The sequence below is a fragment of the Cardiocondyla obscurior genome, linkage group LG11, assembly GCF_019399895.1.
Source record: "Cardiocondyla obscurior isolate alpha-2009 linkage group LG11, Cobs3.1, whole genome shotgun sequence".
Lineage (NCBI taxonomy): Eukaryota > Metazoa > Arthropoda > Insecta > Hymenoptera > Formicidae > Cardiocondyla > Cardiocondyla obscurior.
In genome coordinates, this window is record NC_091874.1 from 3,185,363 (window position 1) to 3,206,166 (window position 20,804).

General features: G+C 35.0%; 5 protein-coding genes across 14 annotated transcripts in view; 4 read left to right on the plus strand and 1 right to left on the minus strand.

Moving 5' to 3' along the window:
• LOC139106426 (serine/threonine-protein kinase MARK2) overlaps positions 1-10,497 on the plus strand; it is a 53,536-nt gene extending 43,039 nt beyond the window's left edge. For 6 of the 9 annotated variants that reach the window (XM_070663196.1, XM_070663195.1, XM_070663187.1 and 3 more), the window contains 3 exons: positions 5,577-5,618; positions 6,848-6,959; positions 7,119-10,497. In XM_070663196.1, coding sequence (XP_070519297.1) covers positions 5,577-5,618; positions 6,848-6,959; positions 7,119-7,337 — 373 coding nt within the window. In that variant the 3' untranslated portion in view covers positions 7,338-10,497. Of the gene's footprint in view, positions 1-304; positions 4,744-5,576; positions 5,619-6,847; positions 6,960-7,118 lie in introns of those variants that run through there. The other 3 variants (XM_070663191.1, XM_070663194.1, XM_070663193.1) reach the window with 3 other exon arrangements.
• A 700-nt stretch (positions 10,498-11,197) lies between these two features.
• Positions 11,198-12,991, plus strand: Apf (purine phosphoribosyltransferase family protein Apf). Its single transcript, XM_070663238.1, has 2 exons — positions 11,198-11,517; positions 11,792-12,991. The coding sequence occupies exons 1-2, from the start codon at positions 11,403-11,405 to the stop codon at positions 12,106-12,108; spliced, it is 432 nt and encodes a 143-aa protein (XP_070519339.1). The 5' UTR covers positions 11,198-11,402; the 3' UTR covers positions 12,109-12,991.
• On the plus strand, positions 12,153-13,746 carry LOC139106457 (serine palmitoyltransferase small subunit B-like). Of its 2 annotated transcripts, XM_070663244.1 has the most exons (3): positions 12,195-12,376; positions 12,492-12,686; positions 12,903-13,746. In XM_070663244.1, the coding sequence occupies exons 2-3, from the start codon at positions 12,578-12,580 to the stop codon at positions 12,989-12,991; spliced, it is 198 nt and encodes a 65-aa protein (XP_070519345.1). In that variant the 5' UTR covers positions 12,195-12,376; positions 12,492-12,577; the 3' UTR covers positions 12,992-13,746. The 2 variants fall into 2 exon arrangements, with proteins under 2 accessions (XP_070519347.1, XP_070519345.1); XM_070663246.1 differs by having other exon boundaries at positions 12,153-12,686.
• Positions 13,747-14,487: 741 nt separating this feature from the next.
• On the minus strand, positions 14,488-18,096 carry Socs36e (Suppressor of cytokine signaling at 36E). The gene is made up of 6 exons (XM_070663208.1): positions 17,886-18,096; positions 16,689-17,361; positions 16,270-16,583; positions 15,946-16,185; positions 15,458-15,724; positions 14,488-15,304 (listed from the first exon to the last, which is right to left on the minus strand). Exons 2-6 carry the CDS (start codon positions 17,167-17,169, stop codon positions 15,017-15,019), a joined length of 1,590 nt encoding a protein of 529 aa, XP_070519309.1. The 5' UTR covers positions 17,170-17,361; positions 17,886-18,096; the 3' UTR covers positions 14,488-15,016.
• A 572-nt stretch (positions 18,097-18,668) lies between these two features.
• On the plus strand, positions 18,669-19,872 carry LOC139106448 (ras-related protein Rab-24). The gene is made up of 4 exons (XM_070663233.1): positions 18,669-18,893; positions 19,116-19,204; positions 19,287-19,567; positions 19,650-19,872. The coding sequence occupies exons 1-4, from the start codon at positions 18,780-18,782 to the stop codon at positions 19,766-19,768; spliced, it is 603 nt and encodes a 200-aa protein (XP_070519334.1). The 5' UTR covers positions 18,669-18,779; the 3' UTR covers positions 19,769-19,872.
• The last annotated feature ends 932 nt before the right edge of the window (positions 19,873-20,804 follow it).

Here is a 20,804-nt window from a genome sequence, read left to right on the forward strand (position 1 = left end):
GTGCATACATATATGGGTATCGCACATTAAAATGCAAAATGACAGCGCATACACGTACATAAGTACTTGGAGCTGAGGATGGAAGACTGCAGAATAACGAGAGTATACAGATCATAGTAAACAATTGGTATAACATTCTTTCACTTTCATGATATGGTCACTGTACTCATCGTTCCGACATAGTACAGAATACAGAATAATTATACAGAAGTGTGCAAATTGACAGCATCCATAGCCATTGGTGCATCAGAATGATTCTGACATTCTATTATCAATTCATACTGGTATATATTATATGCTGCAGGCCATGAACCATATAAGCTTCATCTCTCGAGTACCGACAAGCGAAAGGCCATACAGACATGGGTTTTAACACAACCGATGTGCCGACGTGTCATGATACAGCACGCTCGATGCGTAACTAACGCATGTTGACTCGAGCTGGATAAAAAAGGAGATAAAGTCTATTTATTATTACTCAACTGCTCAATGGATATTGTGTGATGCGTACAATCTCAAACGAAAGAACTTTTAGCTCCGTTATTCTGTGGTTTTTCAAGATTGAGTGTAAATTACTTTTTTAAGAACTTTTACATGTCGATTATTGTGCGTCATCTTCGAGCATACATATGTACATGTGTATATGTATGCTCGGTAATATAATAATTAAATAGAACAAAATGTCTTCCTGAAATCATGAACCAGGAAATCGCCTTTACGCACTTAGATGTAGCACTGATCTGTGCCTTTCCTAATTCAGCCTGCCTGTAACCGCGTATGCATACTTTACGTCGTTCGTCTGAGGAAAAAATCCTGATATCTTCTTTATATTTTTGTACCACTTTTCACACCGCAAAAGCTATTTTAGCTTACTCGTCTTGCTTTCGGTATAAAGTAACGGTAAAGGATATATGTGAGAGCTATTTTACAAAGAGCAATGACAATTAACGGAAATCTTCCGACGTAAAGTATCTAACCATTTAAATGATAGGTGTGAACTTAGTAAGTGTCTTTCAAGCACTTATGTTTAAATGCTAAAATATTTTTATGTAACGACGGATCTACGTGCATAGATAGTATAGACAGGCATAGATTATTTTTTTATATTAAAGGTAGCAATTAATAATCTTGCAAATGTGATGATATGAGTTTTATTTGCAAATCAACGATACATATAAACCAGCACAGAAGACTTTTACTACTTCCAAATTGTTTGATTATTATTTTTTTTTTTTTTAAACTTTAATTAGTTATTCATATTTTATCAGAGTAAAACATTTATATACATGTTCCTTGTTTTTTTCTTTTTTTTAATATTATTCGTATTTGTTTTTTTCTCGCTGTACTATAATCTTTAAAGGATATAAGCGATCAGATGCTTGCTAACGTAAACGTGTATATTCGATCGTAATGATCGATTATGAGTGGTAGAAAATTCGAGTGTGAGGAAAATGTTATAGTTATACTAATACTAACGAACGAACTAGACGGTTTAACAAATAATAGAGTACATATGATTGTTCGTACTTTGACAGATTTTTTTAAGTGAAGAAGGAAGTCTCGCCTTGTTTCCCCCGAGCTGAAATGAGAGCGAGCCGCATGCAGATATATCGCGCCATGGCAATTACATCTTCCACGAACGTATTATTTTATTTCGTTTCGATTTCCTTTTCTTTTTTTTTTCTTTTTCTTAAATTACAATGAGGACTAGAATAATATCATATACCTTGTAACGTTATAGTTTACTTTTCTTTCCTTCTTTTTTTTTTTTTTTTTTCTCTTTTTTTTAGGAAAATATGTTGGATAACAATTACATTTAAAATTAAAACGGAAAAATTCTATTAAATCCAGTACTTGATACATTTTTTGTTATTATAAATGATTAAAGTATATCTTCTCTAATGTATATATTTTCATATTTTATAATTAATGTAATATTGTCCACCTATTATAATTAATACCTTTGACTAAATATAATTTGATGTAGTATGCTATACATACCATGTATATACAATATATATGTATGTATATCTGCGTATATATGTCACAGTGAAAGCGTAAATTTTTTTGTAATTGTATACATTTATTAATAACTTATATGAAAGTAGAAAAAGTAAAAGATAAAGATAAACCTGAGCTAAATATATTTATTTTAAATATGGCGTAGCAATATATTGATAAATCTAAATAAGAAATTAAAAAAAAAAAAAAACAATAAAAAAAAATTAATAAAGTAATTTTTCTTTGTATATGAAACATAGTAAGCTACATAGAGAAGTAACAATAATAATTTTTAATTGCATATTATATACGTGTACATTTTGGCTAAATTAGAATAATTAAGACATATGTTTTCTAGCAAAGGTATCAGTTATTCTTTTTATCAGTTTTAATAGTAAAGCTAGTACGTGTAAAAATTTATTAATAAGTGTATACGATTATTAATTTCATGCTTTTACTGTGTAACGTGTATACTGTTTTCTTCTTATACAATATCCAACATAGATTCCTTTTTCCAAAGATAGCGTGGAATAAGTGTCTGACTTTCTTGTAACATTTTAAAGAATTTTTAGCATTGGCTTCTTGTACTGATTCTTTCACGAAAGCGAATTTTAAGGAAGTATATCCTTTAAAATAAATGGATACATATATTATTATCATATACACTTGTATGTACAGATATCGACATAGCTACAACATTTTCTTCCATAAAGCGTTTTGTTTAACTTTACACCTTTTTTTTTTTTATTTATAGATAATTTTGAAGGTGTAATAACGTATTTCTTTACGAATATGAAAGAATCTAAATCGGCAAAGGAGCTAGTCCATTCTGTCTATTTGCAACATTTAATAAATAAAAAAAAACGAGTCTTAAAATTTAATATATTTTTACATTGTTTTTTTTTTTTAAATTAATTCTTATATTTGTTTTCTAATTAATATCAGTGTAATAATTGCATTTACATTTGAATATTATTAGCTGACTTAAATGTCAAAAACAAATATATTTCAATCAAAAATGGCAAACACGGCGATATGTAAAAAATATATCAGACATTCCACTTTATCTTTTTTTTTTTTTATTAAAATATTTGTCTTTTAATGCGATTAATTAAAACGTATAACTTATTTTTTATTAAACATTTTTTATTGTCGAAATTCTGTAAACAAATAGCAACTAGATTACACAAAAGTATTCATATGTTTAATTAATAAATCAGAACGATTCTTTATTTCTGTAAACTGGCAATTAAATATACTATTCCGACGTTGATCTCAGAGCTGACTAATATATTATGATTAGAATGCTATTTGATTGCAATGAATGGCAATTCAATTTTACCTATCTTGCTTTAATTTATTTTATTAATTTTTATTTGTATTGTATAAATTATCGAAAATACAATATTTAATCGAACATTATTTGAACAAAACAGGCCATAGTTAATTGGTACTTTATTTATTTGTATATTGATTAATGTATCTTACTCTATACCATTATATCATTATTTAATTATTAGAAATATGCAATATTGCAGCACGTATGTCTTTAATAATCTTTTCGTATAACAATATAAATAAATTATGCCGATTTCTTGAAGAGCGATGCTGTGCTTAGTACAATTTAATATTTAAAAAACCAATTATATTAACTATAATAACTTTAACCCAAATTTCCTCTTTAATGAATGTCGTCACAAAAGTACACATATTTTTTAATAGACATAGAAAATCCTATATCTATATATCATATTTTTGATGAAACGTACAGAAGTAAAGTCATGTGTAACCCTTTACAGTGTAAATGTAGCTGTTTAGAATGTCAATGTAAAGATTAAATGTAATCTGGTTTTATTTTAATACTAAGTACAGATATTGTCTTTGTGTATACTATCAATTTGGAAATTTTGGTCATACATTACCCCAATATCGCAGATACGTGCCTTTTCCTGTATAATATTGTGTATTTCAAATATCTTGTTACACGATAAATCAATGCACTAATTCTTTCACATCAGTCATTGCCAGTAGCATTTATTAATAATATCTGGTCAACGCAAATAGCATCTACATTTATGAAGCAAATAACTATTATTATACGTTTATTAACGAATCATGGCGTATCCTACAGAGTGGCGGCCTCGAGCTGTTTAAAATATGTTATCCTACTTGCAGCAAATCAGAGAAACCCTATCATCTCTGATCTTTTAAGATATTGATGGTCTCTTTTTTAATATTCTTTTGTATAAAGAATATTTAAAAAATCGTATATTTACTTCTATTGTATAATATGAGATATTTCCAATTAACTTTTTATTTACGTCTCGTAAGATTGCACAATTAATGTATCCCGATATATTAAGTATTTTGATATAGAGATTTCCAATAAATGTTTAAAATTGTCATTATTAGGGTTTATTTTATTTTATTTTTTTTTTTTTTAATTTCTCATGTTTATCGATATTTGGATACATAAGTGATATTAGAAAGTTATAAAATTAATAAAGTGTAATATCTAAGATCACCCAATAATCTAATGTACATGAATGAGAACAGCGAAAAAAGAGAAAAAAATTATTGAGCAATTAGAGAAGAGAATGAGAGAGGGAGAGTGTGAGAGAGAGAAAAAGAGAGACGATTATTAAATATATAAAAAAATAAAAATAAAAAAAAAGAAGTAAAAGATATTCGTTTGCAAATTATATATATATATCAAAAAAAAAAAAAAAAATATATATATAACATGTCTTTAAGTGATCACGCTCTTTGCTGCACTCCAACTACGTACCCGTCCAAGTGTCGAGAGTGGATCCTTAGGATATTTAATTCATTATAGTCAATCCATTATTTAAAAAAAAAAAAGAAAAAGAAAACCCTAACTTAGAAATTTTAATTTAGACTTACGTTATGGAGGGCAGTAAATAGCTTATAATATATAAACAAGATAGAAATATTATTTAATAATTTTAAGGAGCAATAATAGTAATAATTTCACATTAATAAATATGTCAAAAATGTCTTGTATATGTTGTATTAATTTATTTCTAAATCCTACATGAAGGGAACGATTTTGCCTGTGCGAGAATATGTCTTATAGCGTTCGTGGTGCATGTGACTCGATAGGAATGTGTTATGTGTGAATTGAGCCCTTTATATATATATATATTTATGCAACACAGCCATAATTTATCCCTTAACCGTACCAGGAATCAGAAATTAATTATTCTAGGAAAAGAGTCGTCGCATAAATCAATTTCTTCGAGAAATGATATCTTACTTCAGACAATAAACGCTTATATTTGTGAGGAGATTTCACAGCAACTTCACTGTTACACGACATTGTGTTTTGGTTTATTTTTATATATAGAAAAAAAAAACAATTTTATATGTAATTTAAAAAATATCAAATGCCATTTTCCATCAGAAAATTTTCTTAGTTCACCACATCATAACTTTCTGTGTCGTAATCAATGTGCAAAGGTGACAGGATGGTGATGGTTGTTATACATATGACAATTTGATTAATTTATCATGTTTAGTGTTTGTTAGCAACTGCCTTTGTTTTGTTATTTCAGCCCCATGGACCCATCCGTACCCCCCAAGCACCCAGTAGTGAGGTACGTTGCTACATACCATAATACCACTATCCGTATTCTAATTTCATTCATTTATTCCTTAATTATTCGTACATCCACTTTTCTGTTCGTCGCTCATTAATTATACGTGTAGCGCGTACTTACATTTGTTTGAATAGAACACGACATTTGATGCACGTCTACGACGATTTGTGTATAACATAACGTTCATATTTTATATTAAGGTGATTAAGAGATATTTTATTTTTTTGATTATTATAAAGTATCAGTTGTAAATGTAAGAATAAAATTCTAATCATTGTGAATTAAGAACAAGGATATCTGGAAAGAGATATTTCCAATTACGTTATATGTACAATTAACAGTGAAAAAGATAACATTGCGTGAAACACATGTCAGATCGATTCTCATCGTTTTTGCTTTATAAATTTAAATTCTCTTGTCATTTACGTGCTTTATTTGTCACTATAAACTGACAAACTATCCCAAGTCTTAATATCGTCACGATAGTAGTAATATAATACATTCGGTGTTGCACTGATTCACGTGTAACTTTTATCTACCGTACGACACATTTTTTAAATGTCTTTTACTATATAATTGTAAATATATGTATGGAGCACTAAAGTTGTAATTGAACAAATGACAAGATTATGACAAGTGATTTTGCATGTCACGCATGTATGTTATAACTCTTCATAGGATTTGATTTTGGATGAATTTATATTTTATATTATTTTACATCTACCGATAGCTTGCATCAAGGATTTTAGCACAAGGACTTTCGTCGCAGAATCTTTTTTTAATCGGGTTAAAAATTTACTTTTTATTTTTATTTTTTTTTACGCTGCAATCGCTTGAAGCTTCAACATATCATATTCTGCACAAGATCTACATTTTACATGACTCGATACATTTTTTAATTTTTAGTTCAATCCTGCATAATGAACATGTCATAATTTTTAATTACAAATAAAAATAATAAATTAAATCCGTGAAAGATATACCGATAAATTCGTAAGCCACTTTTATATTTGACAAAAACATGTATGTAAAGGCTAGCGTATTTTTTTCTCTTTCTTTTTTTCCTCAAACATATTTGAAATTTCGCTACATAACTTAGCGAGAAAGATTTTTTTTTTATTGCAGTTGGAATTAGCGCCGTATTAAATTTATTCGTAATTGTAAAATTCGTACCGCTTGAGTCGCTTTAGGTAATCGAGCAGATTTAAGATATCTTTTTGTTACAGCGGAGCTACCACTAATGACGAACAGGTCAAGCCGCGCAGTCTACGCTTCACGTGGAGTATGAAGACCACCAGTAGTCGAGATCCTAACGAAATAATGTCCGAGATCCGAAAGGTATTAAAAATAAAAGAAAAAATTAAAGCACGTTTGTGCGTAGCGAATTAAAAGTCAGCTACTTTGCCCATTTAAACATGTCTTGTAAAATAAATTAAGATTTATGACGCCAAGCTTGTACAAAAGAGAAGGCAAAATGCTAACGAATTGTTCTTGCAGGTGCTGGACGCCAACAAATGCCAGTACGAGCAACGTGAGCGATTTCTATTATTATGCGCGCATGGCGAAGCGGCGACAGATAGCCAAGTGCAGTGGGAGATCGAAGTCTGCAAGCTGCCGCGACTTTCCCTGAACGGGGTGCGGTTCAAGAGGATCTCCGGCACATCGATCGGTTTTAAGAATATTGCCAGCAAAATCGCAAACGAGCTCAAGCTGTGACTGTCGGCCACGGGCGCCCTAGCCGCCAATCGCGTCAACCCATAACAACCTCGTGAGCATAGCCACCAAGTGGCGGTGGTCACCGAGGAGTTTTACTCTTGTTTCTTCTTCTGGGACTCCGACTCCGATTTCGATACCCAAGAAATATTCGTTTAAATGCGATTCCTCCGTCCCAGTCGACGAACGTCATCGTCAGGTGAAAGGGAAAGGAGAGGAAGAAAAGAAAAATTAATGAAAGAAAAGAAGAAGAGAAATCTTCTCATGTCTTCGTCGTCTCCTCTGCGTTGGAGGTACCGCTGTTAACGATTCGTCGAAAAAAAAAAGAAAAAAAAAAACTTAAAAAAAAGTCGAAACTGTGATCCGTGACGGCTAATACGTATTCAAATACTCCCGAGTGCCAAAATGGAGAACTAGATCGGGTCTTCGTAAACGTTACGCGAACGAAAGAGAGAGATGAGAGAGACGGACCAGCTGACCTGATTAATCGTACAAAGAAAAGCTGGCATTAGACACAATAATCTATGTTACTAGTTTTAAATTTTCGTTATATCGATAACAAGAAAATGCATCAAAGCGAAAATTTGTCGTGCTTACAGGTCGATCTGCCTTTCCAATTTTCGAACGATCCATCATATTCATTATAAAGTATCGCTTCATTTTCAAACAGTATTAAGTTTTGTGTTATTCTTGACGTTGAGGGTATCTGCAATTAAATTCACAAATCTTTTCTCTAGAACGTTGAACATTTGTTTTACTATTTGAAGGATGCTGAATGATTTAAGGTAAAATTGATGCTATCGGATTGTTATTAAATGTGCCTAATAAAATATTTCTCATATCGATTTCGTTTTTCGTGATGATAGCATTCTTTGTATACAATAAAAATAACGCAACTCCGCGGAAGACAAAAGAAAGAGGCAGCGCATCTGAAACGTCAAGAGTTTTCTCTGTAACTTCCTGTTTTTCTCCGATCTTACATCGTGTATATGAAATTTTGCAAATGGAGGTTTTACCTGTAAATAATTTGATAAATTTACAGAACCGTAGAATATGTGTTGCGTTCTGTATCGACGAGTCCATCATCATTTGTAATTGTCGTATTAGCGTGGTAAACAAGTAATGAATTATTTTAATATTGTACATTGTGCAACCGTTTATTTTTTCGAACATTTTTATGATACTTTACTTTTTTATCTTTAGAATAAGTTTGAAAATACGCAGCACTATAGACATTAGCCAATTATGATTAAAACATGTAATAATAATTATTAATATTTTTATTTTTATCATAGACAAAAAAGTATATAAATATATACGTATATATACATATATACATATATATTTATATAATATATATATATATATATATAGTATACACAATGCTATAAAAGTAGAGGCAGAGAAATTATTAACATAATTTAGAAACATCGTCGAGTTATTACTCGTGTTTCATGTGAATAATACACACAGTTCGTCATTCTCAAAAATTGGAAGTATAAATCTAAACCGCATCAGTAATATCAAGATCTGTTATTTCTACAAGAAGTATGATAATATTAAATTTAAGTATTATAATTGGCTATATTGTACTATTTAACCCTTTCATTCAGAAATATTTGCAGTTGAATGAAATAAAATTAGAAATTATCGTAAACCGTAGACGCGAACTAGAGACTTGGTGTATATATAGTATATATTACGAAGGTACTAAAAAGATAAAAATTTAACGAGAAGAGAGGAAGAGGAAGAAAAAGAGAAAAAGAACTTCATACACCAAAATCATAAAATACACTTTGGAACTCAAGTATCGCAAACTTTTTATATTTGCCTAAGATTAATGAAGTATGTTATTAAAATAGGCAATGACTAATTTATTTACATACTATAAACTCAATGATTTTTCACATTTCTAACACTTGCTACACTGAGAAATACAGAGTAATTTCAGCGCGCCGGCACGACGTACGATTGCGATGCGTCGTGCTGCGGATCACGAAACGACTGATAGTAACTAAGTATCGGCGCCAATTGTCCGTTACCGAATATCTTGACAAAAATTCTAAGTAAATGATTAACGCAGCACTGGCATCGGGACTTACCTTCTTTATGCATAACCATACCAGTTTCATGTCATCGGATTACTTCATAAACTAATAAGCGAAGATGATGTAATATAACGATGTAGTAATAATTATCGATTTACAAGGATTTACAGACAAGTTAGGTGCAAATTCACTCCACCCTTCTGTGAAAGAGAGACCCAATCATTTTTAGCTAGTTAGAGAATAATGATTGTTTTAATTTTTCCATTTGTTCCTACGTCAATCAGAATTAGTGTCCTCAGTACAATATCGAATATCATTATCACCGTGTAAAATAAAAAGAAAAGGATTATAATTCAGAGCGGCCGTTGTAAATGATTATATAGAGATATATATAAATATATATATATATATATATATATATATATATATATATATATATATATACACACACCCACACACAGACACACATACACACCATAAATAGGGATTATTATGATTATTATTACTATGATTATGATTATTATTATTATTAATGTTAACGTAAGATCCTTCAGCATAGCTGATATGAATAATACACATCCTTGACATATAGACGAATTAATTATCGTAATCTATACATAAATCCACCCTTCGCCCGCTTGCTTTACGAAATAGATGTTAAATTAATGATCGATGCTTAAGTGAAAAAATGAAGATATAAATCTAAAAACATTCTTGATTTTAAATCGCCGTGAGAGGAGGATTTATCGAGAGACAATTAGGATCGCGGAGCTACACGGGCGACAGTAGAATCGAATTTACCGTAACACGTCGAGGGAGCTTACTTGTGATTACTTTATTATTTTTTTTTTCCTCCCTATTCTTTTTTTTTCTTTTTAGTATGTAAATGCCGCGCGAAAGTTATCATAGCACTCCCGCATTTTTGTCGCCCGCGTGGCTGCGCGCGACGACTACTCGACGCGCACATGGAACACACATACGTGAACCACGTAATACATACACACGTCGGTCTCTGTAGATAGGTACATATACAGCTTTGCTAAGTGTTTTCTGGTGATCGGTATCTAGCCAAAATGTAGCAAAACGTTTATAATAAAATGATAACATGCATTGTTTCCCAATTTAGATTCCTGTCAAACGCGCCGGGGCGAGCTCGCCACATGTCGGCATTATTTTTCTTTTCTCCGCTTTCAACTCGTCCGCAATCCGCGGTATACGAAAAGGTCGCGCATTAAATCTCGCGAGATTCCCCGCAGTGAAGGGAAAGGCGGTAAGGGAAGCGAGCGCATTTCTTTTTAACGCTGTCAATTAATGTGTATGCGTGCATATAAGTTGCAATGTACAGACACGGAGAATAGTTTCGCACGAAAGAAGCAGAAAACCGCCCGATGATTAATCGAAGTTAGGCGATTTCGTTGCGACGGGGCCGTCTAGTCTAGCGTAAAGTTTCGAATGCTGTAAGTTTCGCTTTCACGCTCGGGTTGAATTAATTACGAAAGTACAAAGGCCAAACGACGATTTACCGAAAGGAAGTTAATATTGTATCAAATCTTACAAAACGCTGCATGTGAAATAAAATTACATTCCATTGAACTCGAAGATGATTGCCTGCGAATGTAAGAGAACATATTTCGAGATTTATGTTCGTTGTATGTATTATATCTTCGTATGATTAATTTTTATTTGTACGGTATACGTCTCGTCGAAATTTTCACAGCGATCAGTTACGTTGAGTCTTACCGTTTGCTTCGATTACATAAATAATTTTCTTTCTATTCTGTAAACGGGTATAATTAATGCTGAATTAGTTTAAACATCGCTGTCATTTATAATAGCAATTGTGGATCGTAAAGATAGAGCGTCTCGCTACGTATGTTTCCTACGTTTCGATACTCTGCTCGCTTCGCTTTGATTGGTCGAGTTCCATATATTTCTCTGTATATTTCTAACACGCGCTCCCGTGCGGCTTTGATAGAAGTACGCGAGTATTTTGTTTGCACGCGAGTGATCACCGGTCGTCATGTCGGTACAGAGACGTGCCTGCGGTCTCGTGATTTTTCGCCGATTTCAAGGCGCCGTTCAGTATTTACTGATGCAGACGTCGTACGGAAATCATCACTGGACGCCACCCAAAGGTTAGCATACCCGACTGTGGCTCGCAAGCCGAACGTTGAACGTCGACAATTCCGACGTTCTTGACGAAAGAGCAGCTGCGACATCGCGCACTTCATTTTTCTGCCTTTAAATTTTTTCAATACTAAAAAAAAAAAAGAAAGAAAAAGAACGAACGCCGCGACGTAATATTCATGATTTCTTTTCTCCTGACAAATTTCATTACGATTAAAATTATCGTCGTAAAAAATTGTTTAACGAGACGAACTCGGAGGTAGTTAACGACGTACGTTACAGGGCACGTTGATCCGGGCGAAACCGACATGGAGACCGCTTTGCGCGAGACCGAGGAAGAGGCCGGCTTCCAGCCACGCGATCTCAAGATCTTTGAGGACGCGAGGCACGAGATGACTTACCTCGTAAAGGGAGCGCCGAAGATCGTGGTGTATTGGCTGGCAGAACTGCTCAACCCGGACAAGCCCGTGCGATTATCGAACGAGCACCAGGCGTTCAACTGGCTTCCTCTCCGCGAGGCGTGCGATCTCGCGGAATATGAAGAGATGCGACGAGCTCTGAACGAATTCGACGAGTACGTGTCGCGAAATCTCGCGTGAATCGGTCTCTGGTCGTTGAATCCGAACCCGACGATGTAAATTCGCGTAAACACTTTCGATGAGAACAGACCTTTCGATGTAAAGTTACTTAAAAATGGGTGCTGCCGACACGATCGACACGGTCAAAGGTTAAACATAGCTATTTAACTGTGTCGGCTGTGTCGCTTTGTGCGTAGTTAAAAATCATTTGGTCGTCCGGTGGGTTACATAACGTCGCCTGTGAACGTAGCTGGAAAGCACCCGATATCTAGATCATCTAGTGCTAGAAGTAAGCTCCGTATTCTATAAAAAAATATTAAACGTTAGACTGAAAACGTGTGCGATAAGCGAACCGAGGCAATCGTAGTCGAGAATTGCTAATTAACAGGGTGAATTTGTTTTAGCTCCCGGCTGTGACTGAAAGATTCGCTCACCGTTTTACATTTTATTGTACCGAAGTTGAGCAAAGTTTGGGCGACAATTAATCCTAATGAATAACGTCGTACGAAGTTTACGGTCTTTTCTGAAGTATTGGTACTTCCGATATACGCTCGTCACCGAGTTATACATGGTGGAAGAATGGGAAAGAAATTTTGTTAGTATCCTTTTTTGTTCGCCATTATCGTAACTTTTAAATTGTGATTTTTCTCCATTTAAGACGAGCTAGGTCAAAAGTTTAATGCGTCTTAACGTGCGATAATAAATCGTAACATTGGACGAGTCATTGCAACGTGATTGATAGATTAAATCTTGCGATTGCACGCGTAAAACCTTGTTTTGTCACAAAATGTATTTTTCTTATATTAACATAACAGATATCTTTCTTCTAGTACTGTTCGCTTTTTTCTTCGTTTTCAACTATAAAATACTGCTACCAGTTACGCAATATATTGTTGGGCATTAATCATTGTTGTAATTTGCAAAACTGATATTATTTTAACATTCCAAAAAACCTTATTTTATAAAATACAATTGGCGAATTTTAATTGTATGATTTCATGCAATATTATTCGCCGTTATGGATGGACAAGGTACTTCCCATAAAGTAGATTCGAATTCCATTTATAAATCTATTAAGCTAGAGCATGTGAGAAAAGCTGCTCCTACTCCTACTTATATATTAAATCGAAAGATAAGAAGAAGAAGAAGAAATAAGAAGAAGAAGCCAAAAGTTAATAATTATCCTGCTTGTACACGCTTTCGTTGTCGCGTTTGTTCAACGTTGAATTATACGAAATTATCCGATGATATTATCTTGAAGCTGGATAATCCTAAATATTTTAATTCTACCACTGAAGATGAACTTCTTAGATTCAAATTTAGATATTGTCTGGAACGTGAACATGATTTACATAAAGGCCCAAAGCCGAAATGGTTGACTAAAATAAGGTTATGTTCATCAGCACAAGAAGCGATATTAAGATCCTATACTCGTCCACCGGCAATTGTAATAAAGAAGTACAACGATTATGCCTCAGCTAATGGCCTACCATTATGTCCTGAAAATCATTCATTTGCACCTGAAATACGAAGATTCAAGATCTCTAAAAAGAAGCAGCGTGAAGAACTGGGTCTTGATGTACCCCGCGAACGCTAGACCACCTTGTAAAATAAAAAAAAAAAAGAAAAAAAAAGAAAAATAAAAAGACATGAAATATATTGTAATATTTAATTTAGTATAAAATTAGATACATAGGTATGCCACATAAGAATTTATAACTGAAACCTCTGCACCAATATCAGCATCGCAAAAAAGAGACAATGAATTCGATTCTAAGGTAACACCAATTTTATATATTTAGAGAAAAGATTAAATAAATTATATAGAATTATTTTCTCGTGATTGTCAAGATATTCTTTTATATAAAGAAAAAACACGTAATGTTGTATAATGGCTGTATTAGGAAAACGCAAGTAAAATATATATACACGTAATAAATATTAAATTTTTATTTTTTAATATGAAGTTCATTATACGAATAACCATTAACCAATACTTTTAACAATTTCTATATTATATATTTTGCAAATTTATCAATATTCAATTATTTGCATTGTTAAACTCCAGATTCAATTCACTACAATCTGATGTTAACTCCACATGTCGAAATTTAAAGACTTCACACAAATTCTAGATTTTCATACTTGGGGCAATGAGAAACATCAACACAGACAGTTTTTACCTAATGATATTTAACATTATAAATAGGCACAATAGGAGTAATACGAATCAGATTTTGCAATGACTCTTTCATCTTCTTCCTTCTTTTCGCTTTTTTTTATAGCTTTAACTATATATAAAGATTGAATTTGACATCATAGTTTTGTAATAGTAGACTAAATTGCCGCGCCTTTCAGGCATAAGTTTTGGTATCGTTCTATAAAAATTATCAATGTACAAACTGTTCCCGTAATATTTAATTAAGATTAAATTATACATATTCAAAATAATAATTAAAAAATAATGTAGTTAGGAATAAAATAAAGAAATAAGTATAGTAATAATAAGAACAATAGCAATGATATTGAAGTTTACATAATACACGATTTCGTAATACACTGTTGAGTGTACGTATGAAGCACTGCCTTTCTGATGTATTTACATATAGGATTATTAGACTTCGCCAAGTGAACACAGGCATTTGTGCCTATAATCACACAAGTTCTATCTTTTCTCTCATTTTTTAAATTATACTACACCACTCTCTTCAGTATCTATTATCGCTTAAGACGAATACAATGCGTTTATTGCTAATATTGCAATGATATTCTGTATAACTGTGTGGGTCGGAGTCATGATATTCCTGTTATTACAATGTATACATGTACCGCTCAGATTTGATACGGCGGCACAACTGTAAATATGGATAAAGAAACATAATTATGCAACATAGAATAAAGTTCTACTGAATATTAAATATGAAGAGATTCATATCGGTAAACATGATATGGATCTACAGTCCGTGTGTGAATCGGTTTCCATGTCTAACCGCCTGACTCGCACTCTTTGCTTATAGTGGTACTCTTTGAGATAGCTCTTAAGTGTCTTTGGCAACTGCAGCTTGTTTATACCATCGTATGTTGTTCGTGTGGTTATCACTGCTCTGCACAGGTGCTGCAGTGGAAAAGCGAAATTCCGATGTAACGGAATAGTGAGCATGGGCTCGAAAAACATGCAACACGAGGGATCTTTATAATGTTCAATTAAACCGCATACCTGTAAAACGAATACATTATAAGTCGATCATGAATTATACTGGTTAATGTACTGCTATGTGCACAACTAATGTATACTATTTTTCTATATATTATTTATTTTCTATATAATTATATATTTTCTATATGATAATTATGGATTATAAAAACATACTGTTTCGGAAGCGTAAACTCCTGGATCGTGCGAATCAAAACTAAACTTGTGATTCCATTGCTCGATCCGTGCATGTAATGAACGCCCATATTTACGGAAACTCACGGAAAACAAGAATTCTTCCTGTGCAGAATCTCGCAGCAAGAAAGTACCCTCTTGCTTTCCTTCTAATAAACGTTCTGCTTCATAACGATCCATCTTGCCCCAATAAAAAGAGCAAGCTGTAATTGATTGTAAATCCGGCACAAGACAATGAACGTAATCAACCTAGATAAATAAAAAAATAATGAATATATATATATAACATAATTTATAAATATATATTAATACTTTAAACAAAAAGATAAAAAGTATTTACAAAATTATTTAAAGGCAAAAAATGTTAATGTTTATTACACAAGATTATTATTAAATATATATTAAATTTAGTATTAAATTTTAAAAGTATTAAATATATATTAAATTTAAAAAAACACATAGAAACTTACTTGCGTGTGCGCGGGTCTTTCGATATTTGGAATTAACGTAAAGTCAATCTGCGATAAGGCTGTAAGAGCAGCAGCTTGAATACCAGCATGTGCTTGGAACAATGCTGCTAAACTGTCCACCGTTATTCCGTTAGGATGAACTTGTATTCCTGTAGGATAATTAGGCCTATAACCAGGAGGAGGTTCGATACCTTCCTCCATTTCTCGAGCACGCTGCATTCGAGCGCGTTCGTCGCAATCCTTTCAACACAAAAAAAAACCATTAATGTAGTAAAATCAAATTTTTTTTTTACTTTTAAAAGCAATTAAGAAATAAAAACGTACTTCCATAGGAAATTCTTCGGGATTAAATCGCGATAAATCAATTACGGGACTCGGTGGCAAAGGCCCCAGAATAGGACTTTGCGGAGCGGACCGACTATTAAACACGATACCCGCACCCATAGGATGCTCTTCGGTTCTCCTATAACCAGTGCAAATGCAATCCGAGTTACCATTCCCTTGACCGGGAATAATATCGGTATTCTTTGAGCTTTTGCTCTTGGCGCAATTAAATTTCAATACCCAGTTGCTACGTTTCTTTTTTGACGATAAAACGTGATTACATATCGGGCTTTGATCCTTGTTGCGCTGTTTATCTAACGTGAGCAAACAAATTTAAGTTATCATTAAGTTATCATTGCAAGTGACAAACAGCAAGAACATTTCGCTAAATATACGCTAGAAGTTAATTTAATACATACTTTTTCTTTTTCCAAACGACAATGTTTTCGATGATCTTCTTAAAGGTGGATTTACAGGACTATCTTCGGAACTGCTGCTGCTGTTACTACCGCCGGAACTACCGCAGCACGCTTCTTGTTGCTGTCTAAATGACGGCTCGCTAGCAACATTACCATTGTTACAAACTTGCTTTGAATCCTGAGTTTCGACAGGTTGACTATACAAAGATTCGAATCTAGTATTATGGTTGTCTACGTCTAAGTTTAAATGATCGTTGTCCAAACTTCCTTCTAATTTACATTCTGATCTGTTGGGCAGTATATTAGGATTCATTACAGGTACATTGCCATTAGTCTCGTTTTCAGGCAAACTTTCATTGCCATCTCGATTCACCATTTCCAAGGGCAACAGGTGACCAAGCGCACTAGCGCATATCTCGGTAGGCTGTCGTTCACCATCCATTCTAAACAGATCTCTGAGACTAGCAAAGTGCTGTCCCATTATTAATTTGCATGGCAGGCATTTTATTGCCTTAATAATCCTTGGTCTACACCATGATTGTAAAAACTATAAAAGACACATGTTGTAATCTCGGCCCAATGCAACCTCCAGCTTTTGTAGACTTTTTTATATCCACCTAGCCGCATGGAGGACGTTCCGTCAGAGAATGCAGCAAGCCTGTTGCATTTTCACCTGCAGCAACAAAAATTATCGTATAATATATCTGTATAATCTGTAAAAAAAAAAATATCGTATAATATATCCGCTTGAGAAATACGTATTCGTGAATATTTATAGTTTCCCGGTGCAGTGCGTAATGGAGACATCTATATCTATATTCAAACGTATGAGTCATATTTTTTACTGTCAAGATAAACTCGTGTTCTCGGCACATCTCCGTCGCATTATCGAGCAGAATATAAGCGCCACGTGTCGCGCATAATGATCTCGGATTAAAAAAGGCGATATCTCGGGCGAAAAAATGACGAGTCGAGTCTAAATTCGTTCGTCATTAACACTGTACGTCCTGCGTGTACGTCAATTACTCATCGTGCAATTAACCGTCTAATTAACCGTGCAATTCGCCACGCGCATAGATTTCGATATTAGCAAAATAAAAGGAGGAGATATTAGCTAGCTTCTCGAGACGGCGAGAAGTTACCTGCCCGATGGCAGGAGAATGTCGAGGTCGGAGCATGTTTAAGCGAGTTACTCACGGGGACGAGCGGACGAACGATCAGCGTTACACATGGGACGAGCGCATGGCTGGACTTTACATCACGACGGCACCGACGTTGGAAGAACCGCGGCAGCTGCGTTTCCCACTGCGATGTGATACCTCGCTGACATCGAGCTCGAGCGACCAGAATTGTCAAAACACACGTCCCGACGTATCGTCGGCCATTTTCCCCAATCGCGACGGGTCACGAAGTACGTTGTACACTGAAGAGCAAGCATGGCGTGGACTACGACGACGGCGACCTAGCGTACGTACGCGACTCCAGCGCGATGTGCGTTGAACCCCGCAAAAGTTACGGAACCTGTATACTTATGTTCTATGCTACAACGATTAGAACCACGAACCAGAGAGCCCAACTCGGAATCGCAGCATCCACGCGTACAGATGCAGAGGCTCGTCCGTGTGAAGCCTGATACTTCGGAGCCTTTGCGGCGAAAAATTTTCGACAATTTGCGGGAAAGGGATATGCTTTGATAGGATGTAGCCCGCAAGGGCAGTAAAAAAACAGCTTTATATATATAATATATGGAAATTTATTCATAATAAAAATTACAATCATTACAAAGTCTTTTTATTTTACTGTTAAGTTTAAGCATTATTCGCAATTGATCTCTTCGACTAGCGGATCTGCGATAACTGCCGGCGACGTCGCGAAAAAGTAGGACAGACAGTGTATAGCTCTGGCCTTTTCTTCTATCCGACGGCAGTCGAAACGCTGGCTTCACACGGACGAGCCTCTGCATCTGTACGCGTGGAAGCCGCGATTCCGAGTTGGCTCTCTGCCACGAACAGAATTCAGGATACGCTAGAACAGATGATAAGCTAAACAAAGCTTTGTCTGGTCGGAGGTGAAGATATTTCCAATTTAAAGATGAGTCGCGTGGATTTAAAAGTTGTCTTACTCGGCAACGCGATGGTAGGAAAGACAAGTCTTATGGAACGATATATACATGACTCATTTAATGGCAATAGACCATATCAAAATGTAAGTATTTGCTGGATTACGTACGTATGTATGTATGTATATACATGCAGGAACGTTCTCACGCTGTTCGACACATTTCCGCGCTTGACAGTTGCTTTCCTTAGTCCGCGACATTGTGGAAAGAAAATTATAAAGTAACATTATTAAAGTTTGCACTGAGAATCGTCTAAATGGAAGGCAGGGCGTCATATACCAATTAATGCAGTTGAAATTGTACCACAGACGATAGGCACTGTATTTGCGTCGAAGCGAGTGCAAGTAAACGATGTAACGCTCGTTATGGGAATATGGGACACTGCAGGGAGTGAAAAGTAAGTATGCAATCGCTATCATATTTTTCTTTGAAATCTTTCGAAATAAATTCGCATATGCTTTAATAAAATTTATTGTTAGGTATGATGCAATGACTAGGACATATTATCGTGGTGCTAAAGCTGCCATTGTGTGCTACGATATTACGAAGTCGAGTACATTTCAAAGAGCAAAGCACTGGGTGAGAGAGCTTAGAAGTATAGAGGAGAATTGTAAAGTATACCTATGTGCTACTAAAAAGGATTTGTATGACGAAGGCGTTGTATCAGATGATCCAGACATTCAAAGTACTGTAGAAAAATACACGAGTGGCACTCAGACCAAACTGTTTATTACATCTAGTAAAACTGGAGAGAATATAGGTAAGAAATTGTTGCATTTATTAGATATTACTTTGTACTTATTTTATTTGTAAAATATATTTATTATATCTATCATTTATAGCCGAGTTGTTTGACGAAATCATACGGGATTTCGTGTCTAATCCAGAAAATTTGCAGAAAGTAGAAGAAGCAATTGTCTTGAGCAAAAAATCTGGGGAAAGATATTGCTGCGCGACCTAAGAAAATTAATATTCATACTTATTGTATTCGGTAATACTTTTTTATACTAGATAATTTATCCTAGATAATAAACGTAATAAAAACCGATTTCAATTTATTAATAATGATAGATGCAGTATTATTTTGCTGAGTAATTAGCAAGACCTTAGAATTTTATATTAGATGTTTGACTTAATTATCCGTTCCTTAGTCTCGCATTTTCGTGGTGTATGTATGTATGTAGATCGCCAACTCGCATCTGAAAAGAAGTTACGAGGTTAGAATCCTTTAAGGCTCACGTCACAGCATACGTTACCGATGCAGATATATTATCAATCCTTGTCAGTCATTATCTAATTATTAGATAACTGAAATAGCGGATCAGAAATTCAGCGGAACGCGAAAAGCCGGCTCGACCGACTGGCTTGAATTCCAGTCCATGATTCAAGAGACGTCGCGCGGGCTTAAAGGTAGACATCCGTATTGATCAAACCCGCGCGATTTCCAACAATTTCCAAGGAGGAATTAGCCGCTCACCGCGGCAAAGACGGCGATTTCGATAGGCAGGTGCTGCAAGTCGCGCCGTCGGTCCAGCATAATCAAAAATATCGTGGCATCGTCGACGAAAACGAAGATCCGTGGCCCGAAAGTGGTTTAACGAGCTGCGGAAGGTGCCTCGAAACTCGCGGCTCGGATCGCGGAGTCTCGGATTGTTTTAACGCGCGCGCCGCCACGTTAAGTCGTCGCGACGTCCCCGTATCGCGACGGCCGCTCTTCTGTTCGCGCGAGAGGGAAGCGCTGCCTCGTCTCGGCCTCGCCACCTCCGCGGACGAAGAACGTCTCGCCGCGGGAGGAATCCGGTGAGCATCCGCCCGCTGCGTCGTCCCGCGAAACAGCCGCATCCGGAAGTCGCACCGTCGTCGAGCACGTCCACCCGTCGTCTGCGAACAGGTAATAGAGCTGCACCGTCGCCACCGTCTGCACCTGAAGCGAGACGGACACCGCGACCGTCGACGCGGCGAAAGGGAGACGAGCGAGAGAGTCTTGGCGAGTCGGC